At 35.7% G+C, this 17,662-nt stretch overlaps 1 protein-coding gene across 1 annotated transcript; it reads right to left on the reverse strand.

Moving 5' to 3' along the window:
* Positions 1-271: 271 nt before the first annotated feature.
* LOC311081383 (uncharacterized protein) lies at positions 272-12,704 on the reverse strand. Its single transcript, XM_084111925.1, has 14 exons — positions 12,487-12,704; positions 11,208-11,251; positions 8,351-8,372; positions 8,162-8,220; positions 7,899-7,962; positions 7,599-7,658; positions 5,666-7,507; positions 5,518-5,592; positions 5,030-5,086; positions 4,712-4,789; positions 4,284-4,474; positions 3,691-3,850; positions 3,213-3,316; positions 272-633 (listed from the first exon to the last, which is right to left on the reverse strand). The coding sequence occupies exons 1-14, from the start codon at positions 12,560-12,562 to the stop codon at positions 604-606; spliced, it is 2,862 nt and encodes a 953-aa protein (XP_083968051.1). The 5' UTR covers positions 12,563-12,704; the 3' UTR covers positions 272-603.
* Between the last annotated feature and the right edge of the window lie 4,958 nt (positions 12,705-17,662).

Raw genomic sequence — 17,662 nt, forward strand, 5'->3', positions numbered from 1 at the left:
ATTCCCAGATACGTTGCTACAACGTAACTTTATGACGTTGCCAGTTAGTAAGCACGACGTTGTGACAACGTAACTTTGTGACGTTACCAGTTAGTAAGCACGACGTTGTGACAACGTAACTTTGCGACGTTACCAGTTAGTAAGCACAACGTTGTGACAACGTCCTGTGCTGGTACTAAATATGTCATTTTCAAGGCGGACAGTTTGTGTCCTCATTTGCCCACACCTCATTTAAAGACTATTTAAATGAATGATGAATGCATACTCAAAATGAGGTAAATTCAGCTAATTTATTTGGAAAAAAACAGTACACATTAACATTTTAATTATAATTATAACACAATTAATTTGTTTGAACGGGAACACTTCGAACAGGGAACACTTCATGAAAGACACTTGAACGGGAACACTTCGAACAGGGAATACTTCGAGGAATGAAAGACACTTGAACGGGAACACTTCGAACAGGGAACACTTCGAACAGGGAACACTTAATGAAAGACACTTGAACGGGAACACTTCGAACAGGGAACACTTCGAGGAATGAAAGACACTTGAACGGGAACACTTCGAACAGGGAACACTTCGAGGAGAACAAGCGAACTACAATTCTGCAGGTACTGGCAGTCGATCCTAAAGAAACAGCACAACAACAAAACAACAGGTTAGTCATTTTCATTGTAACCTTTAAATAAGAGTTGTATTAGGCTAAAATTTGTAAACTCTTTTGGTCCAAACGGCGAAATTATGTCTTTGAAGGGCACTTAACTAAAAAATTGCTTTTTTTTTTTTTTTTTTTGCATTCTCACTGCAAGCTCTTATTGTTCCTTGTAGGGCATATGACAACGTCTACATAAAATTAACGCACCGTGAATTTGTCTGATAGTAGCCTACATAACTCTGCCTTAACCCCGCAGCAACAGTAAAACAAATCCGAAAGGACTCCGAAGGAGCGACTGCTGATTGGTTGTTATTATCCGCCTCTAATTATATTAAAATATTAAAATAACGTTGTAACGACTCTGCAAAAGACATTTTCCCCATGAAACGTTTTTTCCCTCTTCGCAGGAAATGTTCAGTTTCTTGCTACTGCTAATTATTCAGGAATAATATACCATTTTAAAATCTTCTCAAAGACAAAGGTAAGTCTGATTTTGATCTAACTTAACCTAATCCGTGTGGGTAGGCAAACTGCAGTGATGATTTATGTCTGTTGATTAAATGTTGCATATTGTGAGGAAACTCACAGGCTTAAGGTAAATAAATTACAGAGATTTTGCAAATTAAATCGAGGAGATAATATTAGGTTTATTAATATTTAAACCTGCACATGAGCTTATTTATGGGAGCTGTCCAGGGTGATGAAAGCAGTTTGTAACTTTTTCCTAACAAAAATGCTGTGAAAATGTTGACTAACGTGGAAATTGTGTTTTGGGCTTAACTTAGCTTAAAATAAAGCTATTAAGTTCTATCTAAAACAGATGTTAACGTGGTCATTTGTGGAGAAAAAAGTTTACAGACCGGTAATGTAACTATACACATTTTATTGTTGTTATTTTATATTTGTTTTTATAGTCCTGATAAATAATATCGATTGGAAAAAGCAAAAATGAAATGCTTTTCATTTTAAGTCATGCCTTTCCGGCGACTCAAAACGGGGGTTGGAGGTAACAGAACAAAAAAATGTTACATAGCTTCTCTGCAGGGACGGCGCCAGAGAATTTTTAACGCATGTGCTGAGGGGGGGGGGGGGGGGGGGTGCTAGATCATTGAAGGGGGAGCTGCGCAAAACTTGGCCACTAAATATTTAATATTCAATTATTTTAATGATCACAATTAAAGTTTTCATTTTATTAAATTGAACAAGCAACATTCAGCATTCAATCAAATATTCTAAAAGATGTAGACTATTATTAATAATAATGTTATTTCAACATAATATCTTGGTATTTCGACATAATATGTGTGCGTGCAACAAGCAAGATGTGCATTTGTAAATCCGGTGACGCGTGCATTGATTTTTATTAATAAACTAGTGTTTTCTGACAGTGTCGACTCGTCTGCAAAGATGAAGTTGACGATCGCCATATCCGTAGTGAACGCGCCTAGAGAAATGCACATAATGGATTACGTAATCAGAGAGTAGCCTTTTTCTTTTTTCGTTTTGAATTATTTCGTTTAAAGACATATCAAGCTTTGTATATTTGATGTATTTCTCATATCTGTGTGAGGCATACACTGAGTTTCGTTAAGTTAGGATAAGATGCGCTCCAGTTAACGTGCAATGCAAGTGACCGCGCGGGCGCCTCCATGATTATATTGTCCGTTATGCTTCTTATTATTCATTAAATCGGTTGATGAAAAATGTATTAAAATTAAGATACAATTTATACAAAACGAAATACACTTTAAAGAAAGGTTTTCTACAAAACAAAACTTAAAGAAGTGGTCAAAATCATGTCTGAACCACTCCATGTCTCATATTGCGCATCCTATCTTACTCGTGCTGTTCACTTTTCATAAATCAACAGAAATGAAAAAAAAAAAACATTATAATAATTTAACAAATATGAAACTAAATGCGCATATTTAATGGCTACAACAGTATACTAGGCCTACAGACTCTCTATTTGTACAAATTGCGGCTCATTCATTTAATTCTGAATTTTGCACACAAGTTGAAAGGCATTTGTTCAAATCAAGTTCACGGATAATTGTGCGTGCATTTATTAATCATTATTATACTAAAATAAAAACAAAGTAGGCTATGTTATGTACAAAAAAAAAGAATCAGATGAGCCCAGAATATGAACGCAATTACACGTTAAGTATTTCCCCCCATAGAAAACCATTATAAGAACGCTTAATGTGGCTTAATGCAGATTAGAATGTCCCCTTATGTCGAAATAACGAGATATTATGTCGATACTACTGCGGTGTCCACCGTGGTCTCCACATTCTTGATAGATTTATTTGTGTTGTAAATTCAAGAAAACTTTCCGTTTTGCATTTCCTTTAACATTTTTCCCCAACATTCGTTTTTTTTTTTTTTTCTTGCACATTTAATTATTTATGTAGAATTTTGTGGATTTATTTATATATTTATTTGCGTGTTTAAATATGTATTGTTTTGCAGGTTTTGGCCTCCATTGTTTCAATCAAATCGAACCGAAAATTTGTTCCCCCTATTTTCCTATATTCAACATCAATACCTGAACATGTTTTTTCAGTTGGGCTGGCACATGTTTCAGTGTCTCTGCAATGTAACACTCTATGTCCTTCTCTCCCAGATCAGACTTGCATTTCATAACAGCATCTGGAACAAAACAGAAATCATGAATATTACATTGTAAGTAGCCTACCATTTATTTGTGTGCTCAAATTCACTTTATCAATATAATACTATCATTTTAAGTTTGGTAAAGGTATTTCACTTACAAAAGTTATTATTAGAATTATAAAAGCAATAACGCACTTGAGGCAAGTGCAGTATTGTGAATAAGTTATGGCTCATATTTTTAACACAAAAAAGTGCACAGTGATTTTATACTTTTAAATGGCTTAACATTCTGCAAAGCATCCCTTGTTATATGCAAGAAAGAAATATATTTTTAAATGACATGAGTAAATGTTTCCAGAAATGAAAAGAAATGTTCATTCTTTACATTGTTATTTATTTTTCAGACTCACGTTTGATGACTTTACACAGAGTTGTGTCAATCAGAGGCAATTTCTCCCTTTTCCCCTTCAAACTAAAGTGGCTCCACACGATGTTTGTCGCTACTGCCCGCATCACTCTCCTCACACAATCCCCTGGATTTGCCCCACCAATAAGGCTGAGATGGTGAATCTGTTAAACATCATGGTTTGGCATGCAGGTTAGTACAGTCAACAAACTCATAGTCGTTGTTCATTTCTCATTGTCACAATTTAGTTGTTGAATATGTAAAAGTAGAAACTTACATAATTGTTTATATTAATAAAGTAATTGTGCATATTTGCTACATAAATACATACTATAGAATTGTCTCACCGATTTATAGATTTTATTTATTAGGAATGAGGAGGAATTCATTAAATCATTTTTAAAAATATATATGACTAATAAAAATAATTTAAATAATATTAATGCAACTTTCCATTGCTTGTAAATTAGTGCTAAAAAAACAATAATGACATAACCATGAATGTGTTTTTGTAATTGTTAAATCATATTTAAATAAATATATAATACACAGTTTTTTAAAAATATCATGCGCCCCGGAAATAACCAAAATACTCACCACTCTCTTTCTAAAATCAGAGTCTTTGAGACGGTGTTCAAGGGCCTCAAGCTCCTCTTTGCTCTGAGCGATATTGAGCTCCAGGATGTCTTCCGCTCTCTGATGACCCTGGCGTTTCCTCAGTAGGATGAGTATTTCTCTCTGGGTGGCTGCCAGGCTGTCTACTTTTCGTAGCAGAACCTCCAGTGTTTCTGCAATTAGAGAGAACAAGTTACACACTTGGTGAGCCAAAAAAGTAGCCTAATGTTAGTGTAATATATTAACTACAATACAAACATCATAAACCTATCTAATAGGAGGAAAAATTAACTTTACACCATAATTCACTTAAAACACTATCTAACGGAAGAACTCTGTATCAATATGTACTCTTTTTCTTTTTAGAATTTACATTCGATGCATTTGTTTCTTAGGCCTATAAAATGTACCTTTAAGTTCACTCTTCGTTGGGTCATTGGGTCGTTGGGTCTTCGTGTTGTCAGCCCTTGCAGATGTTTGTCTCTCCTCTAAAAAAGTTAAGTAATGTTATACAACAAGCACTCAACTTTGAATTATCCTGTGTGGGAAATGTCACTCTTGTATGGACAATTTGATTCCTCATGATATGACCAATTTAACATTTGTTGCATACGCAATGTCATTATCATTCCCTCATCTAACTTCTAACATCAGCTACTTAACTTTCAATTCAATCTAAAATCAATTCAAATAAAGTTTACAGATGTTGAATACAAATTAAATTTTACCTTCAGTAATATATTCTGCCACAGACACAGAATCAAATATGGGTGATTCATCAAGATCTGCAAGCATGATAAAAACACAGTTGTCAACTTGAACCTTGAAAAACATTGAGACGAATCCACTAAACGGATGTGCCACTTTTGCCTGTGATATTTTACTATAAAAACCTGTCTTAGTAGGCACCAATAGAATGTTTTAAGCAGTTGCAATCTAATCAAGTCATTGCCATTATGTTCTGTACAACATTTATATATCTGACAAATTATTCTTAAATAATTTTAAATAATACATTTATCGTGAAAATTATTAAAAGGAAGTTTCTGTATAGATCATGGCAGCAGTAATTTATCCAATAATAATTTCCATTTGCATAGTTAGTTTATCACTTTGGCTATAAACCAGCACAGACAGTGTACACAAAAATGTCAGTGGGCGCGATTAATTCTTAGTGAATTCACCCCATAGAGTTAAATCATTTATTCAATTCTACCTTTAGATAAATCATGTGATGTACTGGGATCTGAATGGTCATAGGTTGCATTCTGGGAAGACTCTTTGACTTTTTCTAAATTCGATCTTGATTGCTCTCTTTTCAGTTAGTTTTTTGGAGATCCACCTCATTGTCGTTTGTTTTTTACTGAAGTTGTACACCCCCAGAAGAAATGAGTGGCAGGGCTCGATGAACAATGGTGCAGGACTATGATAAATTCTGCAAAGAACATGTCCATCTTTCTCCTCATCGTTGGTGATCTCGCAGCCATTGTCATCGTCTAGGATGAATGCTCTATCCTTGCTCTTCTTTGTTTGTCTGTCTTTGTTGTTTTTAATTGTGGATGCACATCTTTCCTCAATCCTGTTGGCAATCTGGCTAAGAGGGTGTGTTCCACTTCGTACCATCTTCTTGATCGTATGCAGGTATGTTTCGAATTTAAATGCACTGCAGTTGTCCAGACCATTAAATTGTACAGCATCATCAGTGATGTGGAGCATTGAGTGGATGTTGTACACTATGAACTCATTTCCATAGAGCTCTCGTCCTCTGCTGACAAAGTAGCTGAGCAAGCATCTTGCATATTCTGAGTGCTTTTTGACCAGTGTTGGGGAAACTAAAATGCACATTGCCACACTGAATGCCAAGAAATGTAGGTACATGTCATGCCCAAGAATTCCTTTCAACACAAGCTTGCCTGTATACAGCATGAATTGACGGAATTCTGTTGCCTTCCATCTCTCCAGGTCATCCAGGCCACGAGGGGTGCGAGCAAAAATGGAAGGAATTTGACTCCTAAGCTGAAGCAACCTAGAGCTGACTACTTGTTTTTGGGTGGTGGAGAGCCTGACTCTTCTTTCTCCACGGGTCCAACTGACAAGAAGCCTCTTCATCACCCCCAAGCATGCCTGATGCATGTAGTCGATTGGGAAGCTTTTGACCATATCCATGGGCAGCTGGATGAGTGGAGTATTGGCATTGTGATGCTCAGGCTGAACTTGGCTCCTAAATGAATCATCTGTGCGCAAGGTGAGGTTTTCTGTGGCTGGAAATGTTACTTTATTAAACCATTCACCTTTCTGGTCACATTTATCACATCCATAGTACCCAGAGCACAGCTTTGTGCCTCGTGTAAAGGCTTTTGCTGGAGCATCACACACAATGCAGAGAACATTAATAGAGAAATTTCTCTCCTTATACTGAAGGCCATGAGACATCAGATCATTGAGGTCTGCAATAACATCATCTAGGAAAGTCAGATCGGTGGGTTTCTTGTTTCCGCATGTCAAAGTTACTGGAAAAACGATGATGGGCTTGAGGTGGACAGCACAGAGCACAGGCCACATAACTTTACTTGAGCTCTTGAACAATGGCAGGCCGTCAACGTTGAATGACAGATTAATTGTGTCATGGTCCAGGATCTCTTCAACAGGGTATTTCTCCAGTTTGTCCAGCAACTGTTGACGCAGTGGGTAATGCAAATACTCCATGCCACATTTCTGCATTGTGGTTATTTTCCTTGGCGTTTTGAGCAGAGTACGAGCAGAGGATGGAAGATCAGTGTGGCCATGTTTCTGAAGAATCTTCAACAGATGGTCAACAGCATTGTTCTTTACTTCGAACTGAGAAGCCCAGGATGCCAGTTCTGTTTCCAGGGTTAAGCTTGCCATGCTGTCTTCCTGGTCAGATGTACCATCTTTTTTTTCTGCAGTGTCCATGACTTCCTCCAAGTCATCCTCCCAGTCAGTTTCTTCTGAAGGCCAGGATGCTTCAGAGGACATTGGAGATGAAAGATTCATTGTGTTCTCCGTGGAACCTAAGGTATCACCTGCATCCCATTGACCTTCTGTGACTGTTTCGGACTCTTCCAGACTGTCCAATTCAGTGCTGTTATTTTGTGTAGATATCTTTTGAAGAACACGTTTAGTTGCTCTCCAGGATCTTAGATATTGCCTTGAACGTTCTATTTTGTCCTCACTCATTGTTAAGCCTGTAAATATTTTAGTGTAATGTCTGAATGTGCTTCTGTTTTTCTAACAACAATTTAATGAAGGTCACCACTCTTAATATTTGTCACTTACCTTGATCAGTGGCTGCTGGGCTGCCAGAGAAATTCAAGAAGCAAATTCTGGGAAATATGTCTGTCAGAGACAATCAGAGCATAGAAATCCCTTTATTTTGGGAAACATCTCACTTATCATTTTTGATTGAATAATTTTAATTTCTGTGTAAAATTCACTGTGCAAATGGTAACCCATCATTAAAAACACATCTTACTTAAAAGTCTTAGACTACATAAAAGTCATAAAAGTCTTAGATGACTACATAAAAAATAAAAATAATAAACGAAGCTTGAAGTGAAGCTAAATAATATTACTTACCTTTAAATAAAAGATGGCAAGAAAATAAACTCAGTGGAGGAGGCACTTGAAAACGATGTAAAATCTAATAAATTTAAAAAAAAGATAATCATTGGGTTGGTTTTGGTAAATGCATTGGTATCATGAATTGAAAAAGCGATCAGAAACTGCAAGAGCGAATCAAATTGAATCATGAAATCTATATGAGTCTCCAGGCCAACATCTGACTTATAACTTTTAAATACTAAGAATGTATCTGGTAGGCATTCAAAACATATACTTACAAAGACAAAGTCGCAATGTGCTAGGGCTCTTAAAAGAGCCGTTGGGGTGTAGTTAGCTGCTGTTGACACACAAGGAAAGGGGAGAGAAAGTAGAAACATCTACAGTAAATATGAGTGAGATATATCTGTACGAATTAAAATGCATTACATTTCGGCAATGATTTTAGATTAATCTGCTTTATCACTTACAATAATCAGACTGCAATATATACTGAAAAAAAGAGAAGAGAATAATTATTTTCATGGTATAAATTCCAAAAGATAAAGGCTCTTGATTTATTAATATATCAATTGCATCAAAAAAAATGCATGAGAAGAATGCAGTAATGCATCTGATGCATCTTAGAAACCACATTAAGTCAGTAAAATACATTTTCTTTCTTGAAAATACTACTACTAATTAGTATTATTATTTTTAAAACTGTTAACAGTAATAATAGAATATAATTATTATTGTCATTATAATTATGAATAGTATTAATACTAATAATAACTTTATTATTATTTGAGTTTAATTATCATTAATAGTAGAAGTAGTAGTAGTAATACTAATAATAATAATAATAATTATTATTAACACTGTTAACAATAATGATTGAAATAAAATATAATAATAATTATTGTTATTAATAAAACAATATTTACAAATATTATTAAATGTAGTGGTATTAATAATATGACAGACAGACGGATGGCCGATTTCATTATAGATCTGATCTCATCTTTAGCCTACAAGCCACGTCTCTCGCTCTCACAGGCTTGGCTGCGAGCGCGTGAGCGATGGCGCTGGCGCGTACACCACCAGCGCTCACGCGCTCGCAGCCAAGCCTGTGAGACAACGCGCTTTCCATACAAAGTAAAGATAGTATTATTAATAATTGTATATTTTATTTATTTTAAAGTAACGATAACATCACGGACATGACTGAAGAACCGGAAAAGTTCATTTCAATATGAGCGTATTTTCTCTAGTAGGTTATCCCAAATGACGTCACAGACGTAACGGCATTTAACGGTATTTCATTATAGTGACTAGTGGACGGTGGGGAAAAAACCCGGAAAACCATTGTTTATGTGAAAAGTAGTGGTACATTTACTGGAAAAGACATTTAATCAATTTCGAGACAATTAAAAATGTTCATTAGGTGAAAGTGGCAGTTATCTTATTTATCCGATTACCCTGAGGGTCCTATCTTTACCTATAGTATGCTATACTTAGATTTTATTATTTACTTTCTTCAAAGTTTTAAGTGTCATTTACCTTTGTAGGGGGTTCGTATGTTTTAAAAGTAATTGTACCTAAATCGGTTAAGTAAAAAGTACTTTACCTCAGGAATGCTGGTAGAATAGGACGTCCACTTACAATGAAAACCGGGCTCTGCGCGCGGTGGTCACAACCCCTGCTTATATATGCCCACTGGCAGGTTTCGCGGGCTTGGCACGCGCACAAAATGTATATTATTTTTTTTTTTTTTTTAAATGTACATTTATATAATGATATCTTGCGTTACCTTGTCAAAAAGTGATATACCACAATAATTTATTAAATATAAGTTATATATAAACTTTAGAATATCTGTTAACTAAATTGGCTAACGTTAGATTTACGAAATTAAGTAACAATTAAAATGAATCGGTTGTGCACAGTGTTGGGTACCTGGAAGGTATGGAAAATATACATAACATATAAAACATATTCAACAACCCATAGGTGGCGATATATGCGATCGCCAATAAGCATGCATGCAAGCGAAGAACCAGCAGACCCAGACGCGAGTTTACCATTACTCTATCAAACTTTACTGTCTATATGCTATCAACGCGTAGCAGCCGATCTATGGTGCAAGCATTCGGCTTTGATTTGCAAATGGTTGAGAAGTAAGTAGTATAATATGGAATAATACGTGGAAATGTATGTTTTTTTCATATGACAATTTGTGGGATTGTGAGCGTTTTCCCAGAGCTGTCTAAAGCGTTTTGCACGCGGTCCTGTTAAAGGACCTTTATAATTTTTAAAATGCAGTGATGAAAACGATCTTATAGAATTTAAAGTAAATCAAACATGTAAGATAAGTGCAAGGTGCATCCATATGTTAATTAGTTGTGAATTAAACAGTTTTCCTTTATTGTTATTGTATAGGATATTGTTTTATTTATACATTGACGATGTGCAGGAAATTTCTACAGGTTTTAGAATGAACCCAGTACAACAGAAACATGCAGGGACAGACAGGCAAGGCAAGTTTATATAGCACATTGCATACACAGTGGTAATTCAAAGTGCGTTACATAGAAGCAATTAAAATAATCAAAATAAATAAGAATAATTAAAGTACGAACAGTGGCACAGTGCTCATTCAGTAAATGCACAGCTAAACAGATGTGTTTTGAGTCTGGATTTGAATGTGACTACTAGGGATGGGTACCGAAACCCAGTATTAAAACCCTTAAAAGAGGTCTTAAGGTCAAACTTGTTAGGAGTAAGGACGAGGACTTTTAAGAGGCTTAAGAGTTTTTTTTAGCAGAGGAGAAAATGACAGAAAGACAAAGAGGGAGAATAAATGTTTTGCATGCAATGGATGAGTGAGTTAATAAGACGCTATAAATTAGATCTAAACGTAACTGGAATCCAGTGTAAAGATCTGAGGACTCTGATATGTTCATATTTTCTGGTTCCTCAATCTGCCAGCAGCATTCTGTGTGAGCTGCAACTGTTTTATGGTCTTTTTTGGGAAGTGTTGTATTTCTATTCCACTGTAATCCTCCTTCTAAAACATTTTCATAATACACTGTAATCAAGTATCACCTTTAGATTACAAATGCAAGATGTCAATCCAGGGTCGTCAGCGGAGCATCTAACCAGTTCAGTTCTAGGTTCGGTTGCTAGGGGCGTTTGCTAATATTACTATTTTATTAATAAAATTAATTTAGTATTAATAAGGAAAAATTACTCATAGTCTTTAGCATGATTTCGTTTTCCTTAAAAATATTTAGAATAATACAAAGACAAAAATTTCCAAAGGCATAAATAACAAACAGTCTTTACCTGAATTGCGGCTCTTTTTGCGTTGTCCCTCTGGAGGTGTTCAACTATAAGATCATCCATAAAAATATCAACTTTGTCTGTGACAAGTAATTTCTTGTACTATTTTCATCTGAGATGAAGCCAAAATTACAGGGGTGAAAATGACTTTAGTGAAAGTGAAGGCCAAGTACTAGTAATTTGACCTCTGCACTTAACCCATAAGTTAGTTTACACATTAGGAGTAGTGAACACGCACAGCAAACCTTGAACAGTGGGCAGTGCCAGGGGAGAGATCGGGGGTGAAGAGCAAGGGCATCTCAGTTGTTTTCTGTCCGTATTGAGACCTTTGAGTTACAAGTCTGACTCTAACCATTAGGCCACAACTGCCTTTAGAGAAATGGCAGCATTGTTATTTTATTTTTACACAGAGATTTGTAGATCTATTAGTAAAATCTGTTGACTTTAGCAATTTTTGTAGTATTGTATTCCACGAAATATTAAATATTACATCTTAATATCCTTCTTAAATTCTGGTTCTTAACAAAATGTTATTTTGGTATCATCATTTTGAAGGCCCTATACTGTTTAATTTTAAGAATGAATTGTTCAATTTTTAATTAATGGTCTGAAAAATACATATCATGCTAAATTGAGTTTTTCATTACACACAGGCAGGCTTGGTTTGGAAACTGCTCTACCATGTCCAATGGGAGGCTCAAGAAGGGAGACATTTGGATGTCCTCAGTCTCCTGAAGTCTGGTCACTTCAGCACAATGTGTCATTGGTGCGTACAGTGAGGTTGTCCACCTCTGGGTAAGTCTCTCACCCAGAAACTCATGTGCCCTTCTGTGTGCATTTGTATTGATGTATCAATACTCTAAAGTTTATACCATGATCAGCAATGCAACGATTGGCTGACATCAAGACAGCAACATAGCAACATCATATCACATCATATAATTAAAAAAGAAAACGGCCAAGCAGGCAAAATTAAATGAAATGTCTAATAGATAAATAAAATGTATAAATGATTGTTACATGATTCCTAATTATTCAAAAAGGTTCACTAATTTGTGTATTTGAACAGGTTTTACTTTTTTTCAGTTCCAAGAGTATGGCCTATTGTAATGAGCAATTCACATTTCTTTAGGGCCAGGAACAAATTAATAACATAGTTTTTACAGTGTTTAATGTGTGAGGCTCCAATAAAATTAAGATAATTATTCCCTCACAAATAAATCTCTCAATGAGTAAAATCGGCTCTATTATTATGGAATACTAAGAACAAGTACATTTATACTTTTAATGATTAATTTCCCTGGTTCTGCCATGATCCTGCCCTTCTGCGTGACGCGGTCCTGTGTACACTTCCTCATTCTGACGTCTGTGATAAAGCAAAAGGCACATCTCTTCACCTGAAACAAGAAGTTAATAAATGCTAGATAAATAATAGATGATGATGATGATGATTATAATAATTATTATTATTACCATTATTAATTTAATGTCCTATCATTATTTTACAGGTCTTCATCTGTTTAAAGATTTCCTCATTTGGCTGGTTTGGAAGACCGAGTTACAGAATGGGTGAAAGCTGGAGAATGACACAAGTGTGTTTCCTCTGTATGCATTAATCAGTGGCGTAGTTGAATAGGGCATATACATACTCAGTCCAACACACACACACACACAACAGATAAACAGGATATCTGACAAGGAAGAGCAGAAGGGGTTTTACTTAATTTCTTTACCAGAGGCAGATGAAATACAACACAAGTACCGGAGTTTAGTTAAACATTAACTTTTCTGAGTGTCCATGGAAAAGTGCAAAACCAATCTAACTGGCTACTAGTTAATCCTGTTCGACTTTGTAGGTCTATGTAGGACACGTGCAAAACAAATTCTTGAAACTGCAAATAATAAGTAAGGGATAATGTAGAGCAAGGCTGTTATAGCGAATACAACCCCGACAGGCTGATCAGGAGGAAGCGGAGGGGTCTTGAATCAGCCTGAAGGGGTTGTATTCACTATAACAACTGCCTCACTCTACATTATCCCACTAAATACATGGCTACCTACCAAATAAATAAATCATCTGACACAAAATATTGATTTAAAAACGAGTTTATTGATTTAAAAACGATTGCATAGCTTCTGCTAAAGAAAATAGTCTGTTCTGTTTCTATGGTTAGTGTCATGTATTTACTAGCGAAACAAATACGATGACGAATAGTCTTGATTTTGATGATTTTATTTGCTGATTAACCAAAAAGAGTTTTTCAGTTAGGAATTCATACAATTCACTTTAAGTGCTCTGGTATACTGCGCGCACACTTAAAGGCGTGCTCCTTTTTATCGGGAGCTCTCACAGCCAATCACTATCACTGTTGCTCTCACAGCCAATAACAAACAAGATCAAGTCAACTCAAACAAAAATGAATAGTATTCAAATACAAATGTTAATACACAACACTCCTCCCCTGAAATCTGGAACTCACAAATTTTATTTTTTTCATTTCAAACCACCCATACAAAATAAAATAGTTAGAATCCTGCGTGTCCATGGCAACGCTCTGCTTTGCATTGCAACGGTGTGTTATCCTTAGAGTAAATTGTATATAGGTTTATTACATGGCTTGGTTGAATTCTAATGTAGAATCAAGCCATGTAAACCTATATAAAATTTACTCTTTATTACAAGTGACAAAAAATGTTTATAGGAATAGTGCAATCAAAATAGAAATTCGTTCATTATTTACTTTCCTTAATGTCACTCCAAACATGTATGACTCTGTTTCATGGAACACAACACCGTGAGAAGATCGACAAAGCCCTTGAGACCACCGTAGAGTAAAAGTTGCAACAATTTATCCATTCTTTCTGTTGAATGTTTTTTCTCACTCGTGTGCATGAAGCTGGAACTATTTGGCTCCAAAATGCAAATCTCAGCTCCTCTGCAGATATTTTCCCCCTTTTATTGGTCCTGCTTTAAATTATTTGCCCAGTTATTTTTTTTTAACAAAACTTTGTTCTGTTGTTCCATTTGTTCCTGTTTTAATAAAACTTTTAAAGCCTGTTGTGTAGTTGTATTGTCATGTTTAGTCTTTTCCCTAAAGACTATGACCCAAAAAAATGTGTTTTTATGGTAAAAATCACGAAAAATCTTTCATATTTAAATTCATACCTGACAGTTGGTAACTTGATGGTAATAAAATTACAGACATGCGACGTCGAGACTACGTTGTCAGTTGGTAAGTCATGAAATTACCAAAACGTCACGTAACTGGGACACAGTTGGTTATTTTGTTACCTTAGGAGACCGTACTGACGACGTTGTCAGTTGGTAATTTGATGGTAATAAAATTACAGACATGCGACGTCGAGACTACGTTGTCAGTTGGTAAGTCATGAAATTACCAAAACGTCACGTAACTGGGACGTAATTGGTTATTTTGTTACCTTAGGAGACCGTACTGACGACGTTGTCAGTTGGTAATTTGATGGTAATAAAATTACAGACATGTGACGTCGAGACTACGTTGTCAGTTGGTAAGTCATGAAATTACCAAAAAGTACGAATAAATTACGTAACTGCGACGTCGTGTGTTAGCTGGGATGTCAATGGCCTCATTGTTTGTACTGAAAAAACAAATTCACTTAAAAAATACAAGTTACATTTATTTGATTAGTCCTCACAACAAGAACATTCAACATTAATTTATGCAAAATTGTATTTCCTTTCCCTAAAATTTTAACAAAAATGACCCCGTGACGGGGTGGTAACTGATGTCACGGAGTGGTTCACTGTGACAGGGTGGTATGGACAAAGTGTTTCTCTATATGATCTGTTGGTTTTAAACTTTATAAAACATATATAATATATTTAGAATATACACATATACACATTTATAATATACACATATTTATATAAACATTATAATTATATAACATAATAATTAGAGATTTAATGGAAAACTTTGGTCATGCTCTGAAAAAAAGAGCATCATATTAGTATTAGTAGACTGTCTGCTTAATATCTGCTAACAATTTATTGGTCTTTTACTTTTACAACTACTTGTCACTTTTACTAACTCGTACCCTGATCTATCAGTCCACTAACACTGTACTACAGTCTACTAATACTCAACTGAGAGTTAGTTGACATGTAGTTGAAAAATTACTTTTTTACTTTGTAAAGTAAATTGTACAGGTGAACAGTAGTGAAGTATTTTTACTTTATCAGTGTTTTTCTTTGGAAAACCTTGAGTGAGTGAGTGAGTGAAAGCGATATAGTGAGTGAGTGACGTAGTGAGTGAGTGAGTGAGTGAAAGTGATATAGTGAGTGAGTGTGTGAGTGGGTGTGTGAGTGTGTGAGTGTGTGAGTGAGTGAGTGAAAGCGATATAGTGAGTGAGTGACATGGTGAGTGAGTGAGTGAAAGCGATATAGTGAGTGAGTGAAAGTGATATAGTGAGTGAGTGAGTGTGTGAGTGGGTGTGTGAGTGAGTGAGTGATTGAGTGAGTGAGTGAAAGCGATAGAGTGAGTGTGTGAGTGGGTGTGTGAGTGTGTGAGTGAGTGAGTGATTGAGTGAGTGAGTGAGTGAGTGAAAGCGATATAGTGAGTGAGTGACATAGTGAGTGACGGTGAGTGAGTGAGTGAGTGAGAGCGATATAGTGAGTGAGTGACATGGTGAGTGAGTGAGTGAGTGAAAGCGATATAGTGAGTGAGTGAGTGAGTGAGTGAGTGAAAGCGATATAGTGAGTGAGTGACATGGTGAGTGAGTGAGTGAAAGCGATATAGTGAGTGAGTGACATGGTGTGTGAGTGAGTGACGGTGAGTGTGTGTGTGTGTGTGTGTGTGTGTGTGAGAGTGAGTGAGTGAGTGAGTGAGTGAGTGAGTGAAAGCGATATAGTGAGTGAGTGACATGGTGAGTGAGTGAGTGAGTGAAAGCGATATAGTGAGTGAGTGACATGGTGAGTGAGTGAAAGCGATATAGTGAGTGACTGACATGGTGAGTGAGTGAAAGCGATATAGTGAGTGAGTGACAGAGATGGTGAGTAATAGGTGTGTGAGTGATATAGTGAGTGAGTGAATGGAATAAAACAGGATTGAGTTAACAGTAAAACAAAATTTTGATTAGCCTATCTTAGAATCCTTGATTCTTGATCCTCGAAGCAGAACCACCCCGTCACATCCCTTACCACCATGTCACAATAAAATATGTTACGGGGTGGTATGTGACGGGGTGGTAAATTTCATCCCAAAATGGCCACAGATCTTCCATGTGGTCAAGTTCCTCACCTAGCATACATGCATTCAATCTGAAATACAATTTTCTTTGCATTAATAATGTAAAAAATAAAATAAAAATCAGTTTTCCCTCTTTATTTTGCGTGACGGGGTGGTTGATTTGAGCTTGACGGAACCTGCCTAATATGAAAAAGGAACAAATAACGAATGTAAAAGAATGTCAGTACTTGCCTGCTTTTGTTCTTGGTGGCTACAAGGTTCAAATGATGTCACTTCCACTTTGTGATGTCATTTAAATCAACAGTCCATGATTTATAGATAAAACAAGTTAGTGTGACGGGGTGGTAAGTCAAACTGAGGGACGCACACAAATCATAAAATATTTACAAAAAAAATAAGGTTTATTTTGAATAAATATATCTTATGTAAAAAGGGACACACATATAATCCTGAAAATAATAAATGTTTTATAAAAAACAATAACTTATTTGGTGATATTTTAGATGCAAATGTCATGTTGGTCAACACGGACATGTGAAATTGGCTATGTACTAGTGAAAAAAGTATTAAAAATAGTATGTTAATCTTTAAGAATAGTATTTTATCATATATCATGTTAACAAGAACACTTGAATTAATAACTTTAAGCTTTGGAAACACATTTTGGGACATTTTTGTGCCTTATGCATCTCATCAAATGTTGCGGACACAAATGGCACCCGTTTCGTAGAATGACTCAGCAGCCGGTGTAAAGTCCCATAAAATAATGCATACTACCCGTACACTCAGTTTAAGTAAAGTTTTATTTGAGGGACAGATCAAAATTGTTCGTCGTAGTTCAAGAAACATTAATAATTTGTGCCCATTCATGAACGATTCGTTTTTTGAATCGGTTCTTTTTAGTGAACCTGTTGAATAAAATCACAAAACTGTCAGAATGACTCATTTGAAGTCAATCAGTTGACTCGCTGATTAAGTGATCCGGTCAAGCAGTTCCTAAAGCGATGTCTCCACATACAGAATGGATTGATAGATATAAGTTAGTTATCTCAATTAATCAGTAGGCCTATGTCGGTACTGATCGTTTAAAAATTATCCTGAACTAATGTCATAGTTGTGCCTTTAGGTTAATCAGGTAAAAAGAGATGATAAGTAATTTATTTTAATCTTTTCATTTTTGTACATTATTAACAATGGTCATGCATGAAGAAACATTACGCTGATGTC

This window comes from Abramis brama, assembly GCF_963993115.1.
Source record: "Abramis brama genome assembly, chromosome: 4".
NCBI lineage: Eukaryota > Metazoa > Chordata > Actinopteri > Cypriniformes > Leuciscidae > Abramis > Abramis brama.